Raw genomic sequence first — 9,027 nt, 5'->3', positions numbered from 1 at the left:
GGGCATGACACAGCTTGTTCCTCCTGTACAGATAAGTTATCAGCTGAGCCTCCCAGCTCCAGTTAAGCAAACTCAGTTTTGGGTGCAAGATACAAAGAAGATGCAAATGTGCCTCAACCCCTTTCACAAAATCAAGTGAGCAGTCAAGCTCTTTTGTTCAGGGAAGCACAGCATGGCCAGCCGGGCGAGGGAGGTGATTGTCCCGCTCTGCACTGGTGCGGCCTCACCTGGAGCACTGTGTGCAGTTCTGGGCAACACAGGATAAAAAAGATATTAAGCTACTGGAAAGTGTCCAGAGGAAAGGTACAAAGTTGGTGAAGGGTTTGGAGCGGAACCCGTATGAGGAGCGGCCAAAGTCAGTGGGTTTGTTCAGCCTGGAGAAGACTGAGGGGAGACCTCATGGCAGCTACAGCTTCCTCACAAGGGGAAGAGGAGGGGAAGGCACCGAGCTCTTCTCTTTAGTGACAAATGACAGAACCCAAGGGAATGTCAGGAAGATGTGCCAGGGGAGGTTTAGGTTGGACATTAGGAAAAAGTTCTTCATGCAGACGGTGGTGGAGCACTGGAACAGGCTCCCCAGGGAGGTGTCACAGCCCCAGGCCTGACAGTGTTCAAGAAGAGACTGGACAACACCCTCAGACACACGTTGTGAATTGTGGGGTTGTCATATGCGGGGACAGGGGTTGGACTTGATCCTTGTTGGTCCCTTCCAACTCAGGACATTCAATGATTCTATGATAATTTAGCACCCAAAAAATCACTGAACTAGTGATGTTGCTGTACATGTGACAAACTCAAGTTGGGCAAATGTACATACAAAAAGGCAGCATTGAGTAACTGAACTGACACCTGGGACCCTTTGGGCCCTCAAAATTCTGAGCTTATAAAAGAATGTAAGTACACTGAACAGTTTTTGCAGCTGAAATTGAAGAAAAAACCTCTCACCTAAAGTCATAAGAAAACTATTTAAACTACTGTTTAAAAACTATTTAAACTATTTAAACTTGCTTGACTCCATCTCCATTCAGCTCAGCCACAAGCGGTCCCGGCTTTGCTGCCAGCACTGGCTCAGCAGTCGCTCTTGCCAACCAGGCTCCGGGTGGCACAACAGCAGCCACCAGCCACCACGAACAAACTGCTGGAAGGGAAGTGCAGGAGCAGGTGGGAGGAAGCAAGAGAAAAGAACAACAATGAAGTTTAAAACAGCACTAGAACAAACCACTGGGTTTTTTTTGCCCCATGGCATGAAACTTCTTTTAGTTACTAGTTGGTGGCATTTGCCACTATCACAACACGAGGTTAGGAGACCGCATGCAGTCCTAATCGTTGAACGCATCCTGGTTTCAGTCTCTGACTTCTTTGTGTGCTTAAAGCTGACAGGGCCTCCTTCAGCTGCCAAGAGCATCATCTGCCCAGCAGCCATTGTTCCCGCTGGGCAGCATGTGTGTCCTTCCCGCAGGCAGCACAGAGAGAAGCAGAACCAGAGTGCTCAATCCAGGCCTTGGTTAAAGCATGAATAGGTGATACGGAGTATAGATATGAGAATACTCTAGAAAAAAATCATAACTGTACAGTAGAAGCTAGTGGAGCAAGCAGAGCTCAGCATGCAGCAGACACCTCCTGCCAGGCTCAGCAGAGGGAAAGCAAATGTGGGTGCTCTGCTGCCAGCCCCAGGCAGGGCACAGCTCGCAGACTTTTGGGGATGGTACAGACTCCTGTGTCACAAGCTCCTGGAGGAACACAGGCAAAACATAGCCTGCTACTGCTGCTGGGGTTATACATTCCTACTGATTACCCTGATAAAAAGAAAAATTTTCCATGATGAGGACAGTCATGCATTGCCCAGGGAGACCGTTCAGTCTCCATCCTTGGAGCTGTTTTTTTTAAGACCCAGTTGGATAAAACCCTGAGCAACCTGGTTTGACCTCAGAGCTGACCCTGCTTTGTTTGGAGGTTGGACAGGAGACGTCCTGAAGATCCTTCCAACCAGTTACCTTCCACAAACACTGCAGCCCCTACCCCTGCAGTTTGGGCAGGCTGTGCAGCCCACTGCAGCACCCCAGCCTTACTCCCTGTGGGAGCACCCACTCGAGTTGTCCACACTTTGTCATGCCACAAACAGCCCAGCCTACTTTAAATCATTCAGACACCAAACTTGTGGAAGAAACACAAGCTGGTTGTGACATAGTGCAATCCCCTTCTGCAGGGAGACCAGTCCATGCAAGCAGAGGAGGTGCCAGAGGGGGGGACTTACCTGCTGTGACCTTGCATGCTGAGTGGGGCCAAACCCCACAAGGTCCCCCAGCATTCAGCTGTGTCTACCCAAAGCTGAGCACGACTCCCCCAGGCCACTGTGGGGGCATACAGACCCTAACCCTTTCCACCACAGTGCCATCTCTTCTCCAGAGAATCCGATTTTGGATGCTGTACCAGCTGGTAAACAGCAACTGCTTCTGTTCCCACAAGCTGCTCACATGCAGGACTAAAACCATAATGAAGTGTCCGCTAGGAGACAACTGACTGCTTTAAAAGAGGACTTGGTTAACCGTCTACCCAAAAGAAAGCACCAAGAGATGAGAGGAGGATTACATAAAGGTTTTAAAAAGACAGAAGACAACCTTCCCAGGTGGTGCGTGGTTCCTGAGGGCATTTCCCACAAAAGGAAAAGCTGGGGAAAGGCTCCTTCAAGGCTTCCTACAGAAACAAGAGGCTGTCATACAGGCTTTAGAGGAGCAATACCTGGATGCATGGCATTTCATGCCCACGACACCTCTCCCCTAACCCCATAACCAGCTCCCCAGTCTCCTTCCCACCAGCCTCTCCCCTCACAATCCCAGCTCCTGCGTGCCTCACAGCTCGCTGCTTACCTCAGCCTGATACCCACTGGCACCTACACGCTGCTTCACTTCCCACAGAGCATCAACCATCATGCAAGCGACAACCCCTGTGGTGAACCCCTGCTGGTTTGGGGATTTTTGGAGAAGGCAGCCTTCTGCTGCTGTGTCAGCCACATCTGGCTGTCCAAAACACTGCCACAGGGAGAAGAGCACCTACGCATTGGAACACAGACAAGCAATAAGGAACTGTTTCTAGAAATATAAAACATCACTTTCTTGGGAGAAATTAAATCGGAAGGCAGCCCCTGTGACCCACACTCCTCCCACAGCCACCCGCCTTCTGCTTAGGCCAGTAACTACTCAGAGGCTGTGAGGAGATGCCTGGCAAGTCAGATCTTGCCCTGCTCTAGGCTGACCTTGCCACGTGCATGGTGGAGCATGGGAACCTCTGGCGTGACTTTGTTATGAACGTGGGCAGCGCAACTCCTTGACCTGCAGGAAACTTTGTGCTTCAACTCATTACCAATATCCAATCAAAAACGGTAAAACAGCATCGAGTTTTCTTTCCGAGACTCAACCCATATTTTTCAATTGGATGCTTCTTTTTGTTCTTGCTGCTTCAGAGCTCTCTTGGTCAGGTAACTTCACTGCTAGGAAGAGATGGATTTTCTTTCCCCATGTGGCTTTTAAGGATCCGTTCAGTGAACCTGGAAGACACTTTCTTGCAAAGTGACACAGGTTCCACATTTTTTAGCTGTTTAGAACACTGATCCATCGAACTAAAAAAAGGTCTGTTCAAAACGCGTTCAAGGTCATCTTCCAAGTCAAAGGAGGAGATCTGCAAAACAAACCTAGCACGTCATGTTGTGTGCTCACAGGCTGGGCTCTGGGATGCTGAAAGCTGTGTTTGCCCTTGGGCAAATGTGCCAGGCAAGTTTGGTTTGGACCTAAATCAGCTTCAATTTTTCCAAGATCTAAAACTATAATAAATGACAAAAAACCACTTCTCCTTGTTTACCATATCAGCCTGGTGAAGCCCAGAGTCACTGTTAAAGGTAGAAAAACCTTGTAAATAGGGGAAGAAAAAATATTTTTGCAGTAATACAAGTAAAAAAAAAAAAATCAAGGGCTGAAGTGCATGTGTACATACCAAGTAATGGCCTTCAAAGGATAAAAACATGTTAGTATGATGGAGAACAAAACTCTTCTATTGCTAAGCACTGAGAAAAGCCGTACAATAAGAAAGCAGGAAGAAATGCACTCTGAAAACTCTTAAACAACAAACCCAACAAAATCAGAAAAAAATGGTTTAGAAGAGCCTTTAAAATGAGTTTTATTGTCAGAATTTTACAAGTAGCCTTCAGTGGCATCATACAAGAACTCTGTTGCAAAACTCTAATAAATAGTCTGCCCCAAGTCCCAAAATATTTTTTTGAAATAAAATAAAAACCAAACTTAAAAATAAAAGAGAATAAAAGCAAGACTTCAGGATGCTCAGAGATGTTAGCAATATTTCCCATTTACAAATAATATCAGGCATTATATAAATCTCCTTCATACAAGTCATTAAAAAACCCAAGACATTCTAAACCTTTACAAAAGCACTCCAGAAATAGTTCCAAAGAGATCCATTTCCATGACAAAACATTAGAGAAGAACTCCATGGGGATTAGCATCACAAATGAAGTTTGAGGTTGAAGTGCAGTGTGTACTTGTGTGGAGCAAGATTAAAGAGCATGAAAAAGGGAGTTGAAAAAGAGCGTGGAAGTTTCTGTGACAAGACTATGCCTGATGATTTTAATCTATTTGAGCATGTGGTAAAGGGGAAGGAGTGGATGCTCTTGAAATTAACCCCCAGACTGCATTTTTATGCAAGGCAATAGTTATAAAGGTATTGACTGTATCCTCAGAATGGAGTAGAAAAGGTTTCCCAGCAGACTGCACAGTTCAATGCCTGTGCAACTGCGGCGCTTAAAAATCGTGTTCTGACACCTAAAAGGTATTTTCTGGAGAGGTAACATGTTGTGGCAAGTTAACTGCTCCTTCAAAGAACAAGAAATCAACTTTCCTGGCATGAGGCGGTTTGGGAAATCTCATGCTAGACAGTTTCACTGGGGATTGGGGATTTCAGAGCTCCAACCCTATCCCAGTACTTCAAAAAACACACTTCTCTAATTCACCTTTACATATTCCTCTGTCTACCATAGTCAAAGATTTAGAAGACCTCTAATTTAATAAAACACGAGTTGAATTAACATTTCTCAAATGTGTTGTGATTTGAGAAGTCCAGAGAAATGGAATAGGAGGGCAAATGCATGGAAATGGTTTACGTTGATTTTCATGGAAACAGTTTAGGGCAAAAAAATCCTAAATCTCTTTACAACTTCAGCCTAAGTCTTCAGCACACGTGCAAGTGACAGCTTCCCCTGGAAGGGAAGGGGACTGCCCAGTGCTACAGCAGCCGTGCTCAGGATCAATCTGCCTGCCCGGTGCAGTATGAACAGCAGCACACCCAGTTTTGCTGTTCATAAAGCTACTTTGCAGCCATTGTTTCCACAGGAAACAAAGGCTGTCAGAAATGCCAATGCAATGGATGTGTGATAATACGCTTTGCCCACGGCTCACGTCTCTAGTCGCTCTCCAAACGTTATGATGCTGGTTGTTCTGTACCATACACTATGGCCACGCGCTCTCTGTAATGTATGGGAAGGCAGCACTAGCAACCAAGCGCAAATTGCTAAGGAGACACCTAAAACATTGCATTACATCCCTTTGTCTGTGGCATACTTCAGAAAACAATGTAAGAAGAGCAGTAAAATAAACATTTCTTTCTAATTTTCTAGATGTCATAATATTTGCCAAAGCTGCAAGGAAAAGCAGATTACCTGAAACAGAGAGAAAAGAGTTAGTGGAAACAGAGGCAGATGGAACAGCAAGCCCGATCTAGCCTCCAAATAATTTTTGTACATAACAGATAAAGAGACAATGTGCAAAAAATAGACATTCACATTTTAGCAGTTAAACTTTTATTTTACCTTTTTAAAATTATTTACTTTAATTTTTCTACAAAAGGCAGACATTGATTGTTGATCTGCAATTGTTCTGAGTGCACGCAGAGATGCAAAAAAGGGTTATCGGAAGATGAAAGACAGGGAAGTGCTCTGACTATACTTTCACATGTCATGGTTAAGGTGGCATTAAAGCTTAAGTCCCCAGTAATAATATTCATAACAGATAGTTTCCTTCCCCATACACTGTTCTCAGTTCATATCAATTGTGTTGAAAACCCATTCGGTGAATTTCTTCAGTTTCTCGGTTGCATTCTGGGATTCCTCCTGTAACCTCAAGTTGTCTTCCCGTAAATGTTGCACTTCAGCCTGGAGATTGGCCTTGTCCTCTTTTTCCTTAGGTGTGAGGAAAAATACAGATCTTAGTGGAAATTTTAAGTGATGATTCCTATCTATATAGACCAGCAAGACTCTCTTAAGAAAGGATGATTCTCATCTTTGTAAGGACTCTATGTGCAGTAACACATGGTTTTGTACCTAATGGACAAATGTGACATTTAATGAGCAGGATTTCTCAATATTAAGTACTAATACAGAAGCTGGCTCCCCAAGTGGTGGAATAAAGCTGGGCATGCCCTGTTCTGTATGCACAACATGTATGTACAACTGCTCATGGTTAAATAAGGGATAGGAAATATTCCTGCGAATACCTCCCCAGCGAAGAGACTTGTCATTTGACCATAGCAGATCCTTCTTGGACTAAGGAAGCAATAATAGAATACAGAAAGCTTCCACAGAAGAAATTATATGTTTCAACATCAGCAGGATATAGTTACATGGACTAACTTCAAGACTTTTGCAGTGCCACCTGAATTCTGAGTGGAGGTACCCTGAATCACCCTCATAATTTAAGCAGAGGAATCAGATGCCTACAGATTTAGAAACTTCACCTCAGCCTTGCATAATTAGAAGTATGGTCTGAGAAAAGTAGCAAAGAAATGTCTTTTTCTCATACAAGGATGAGACTGTCACAGGCTGAGGAACGGCAAAGCAGGATTACACAGTTATTAGCATCACCCATCAGCACTAAATATATGTCTTACGGATTTTCTGTAGATTAAACGTTTACCTTCCTTAAATCCTCTTGCAACATCTTCAGCAAACCTTCCAGTTGGTCCACTTTAGAGGCGAGAGTTGGAGGAGATTCTTTACTGTTGAAAGCAGGGAACAAAAATAGGTGTTGTTATGGTTTACTGTGTTCCCACAGGGTAGCTAAAAGCCTTGTCTATACCAAGTGGTTTTACGTAGGTATGCACTTGGGTACACTAAGAATTCATAAAATGGAACAAAAAGAACCGAACAAGGAGTACATGGAACACGTGCAGCACATTAACAAAGAATTAAATTTTGTGTGTTCATTAAGTAGGGCTATCCCATCACTTGACTTCTCTACATCACTCTACTTCTACACATCATACGTGCCTCGAATTACCATTGCTTTGGACACGTTCACGACCATCTCAGACAAGAAAGAACCAGCAAAAAAGTTAAACTGTACTTATGATTCTTCTGTTTTCACTTCCCACCACCATCCTCACGACCTTGTGAAGAGTTTTTCTGTGAAGCCTGGTGATGGCGTTCCTACTTTTTTCCTTGGTTTATAGCTGAGGAAGCCTGCATATCTGGTGCATTTACTTACCCTGTATAAGGCTTTATCTGTGCAGTAAGCTGGTCCTCAGCCTGATCACTACTGGAGGCAGCGCTCACAGGTCTGTGATTCTCGTCAGCAGCAGCAAAGAATGAAGCTCGCTGAACTGAGAAGGCAAACACAGAGAAAAACAGTGGCAGCAGTGATGATTATTTTATCATGTATCACACAACAGCTACCTGAGAAGACCTCAAAGCAATCTAAGCCTATCTCAAGCAAGGTAAGGTGATGATATGACATACCAATATCCACTTGATGGAGGCAAACTGGCATTGCAAATGTTTGCACCAGGTTCTCCACTGGATTGGATTCAACAAGCAAGTATGATAATAGCTCTGGCACAGCCCTGCATGCTCACACAGGTCATACATCACCCTTGGGCTAAGCAGCTCTCTAGCAGGGAGATGCTGGAGAGTGCAAAGCAGAGAGACCCCAGCAACACTCCTAGAGTCCACCCAAGGCCAGTTCCAAGAGAGGCAAGAAGCCAAGCAGGAACAACAAACACTGTGCAGAACTTCCTGGGTACAACTGCATGACACTGCCCAGTAACTCAGCAACTCCATAAAGGATCCCTTTATCTTGAGGAAAGAAAAGCTCACTGTGCACAATTTACATGTAGAAAGTAAAATGACCAATGTAATTTTTCAGAACCCAGAGTTTTTTCCTTATGCTTTAGAAAATGTTCTTAGATTGAAATGTGAAGCCTCTTTCCTCCCTTGTGTCTATACTTTTTTTTTTGTCCTGTAACTGCTCAGATCTTTTAAACACAACTCTAAATCACTATGACGTGTGCTTGTGACTGAACTACTGACTGTCCCTACCTCTGCAGTTTCCTTGCACAAACAGTAACAGAAATACTTTTTAGATTAATATATTAACATCTCTCTCCCTCAACATCTGCTGGTCTTTCACTGGAAATAGAATAATGTATTTCCCTCCTTGGCAAATTTTAATTCTGTGCTTTCAACAATGCTAAAATTAATGTGCCTTGGTATTTGATTCAATTTTTCCTGCACCTCTCTTTTTCCTTTGAGGGAAAATACTGAAGGTTGGTGTAGCTCAGGGATCCGGGCAGCTTTTGCTTCAGCTAGTTGCAGATATCACTACTTGTAACTTCAAGGGCATGTGCTGAAGACACCAATCAATGCTGTAGAAGAGAGGCGTCCAGAATCACAAATGAGAATTGAGGCTGCCTGGTACTTGTCAATCCCAACTGGCACCTGGCAGAGACTAGAGACTGCGATTATATCCACATCAGACAGCTGTTCCCCCTCCAAGCCAAATCTGAATATATTTTTACAGCAGTGAGATGAAGGTGCCAGCCAACACATCACCCCAGCTTTGCTTCATCTGAGGTGTCAGTTTGTTACCTACACCACAGTGACCTTTGTTCACACTGCTGAAGAGAAACGCAAGTGAGCTTTGGGGCTAGAAAAGTGAGGTATTCAGGTTAACGAGGACAGTCAAATCTAAA

General features: G+C 44.2%; 1 protein-coding gene across 1 annotated transcript in view; it reads right to left on the bottom strand.

Annotated features, from left to right (window-relative positions):
• Positions 1-6,097: 6,097 nt before the first annotated feature.
• SIPA1L1 (signal induced proliferation associated 1 like 1) overlaps positions 6,098-9,027 on the bottom strand; it is a gene marked incomplete at both ends in the record, with an annotated part of 75,898 nt that continues 72,968 nt past the window's right edge. Inside the window, 3 exons of the mRNA XM_080344531.1 lie at positions 6,098-6,241; positions 6,975-7,056; positions 7,545-7,659. Of these exons, the coding sequence (XP_080200657.1) occupies positions 6,098-6,241; positions 6,975-7,056; positions 7,545-7,659 (341 nt within the window). The remainder of the gene's footprint in view (positions 6,242-6,974; positions 7,057-7,544; positions 7,660-9,027) is intronic.

Source organism: Nesoenas mayeri (genome assembly GCF_963082525.1).
Source record: "Nesoenas mayeri genome assembly, chromosome: 5".
NCBI lineage: Eukaryota > Metazoa > Chordata > Aves > Columbiformes > Columbidae > Nesoenas > Nesoenas mayeri.
This window is presented reverse-complemented; position numbering and strand designations above follow the sequence as displayed.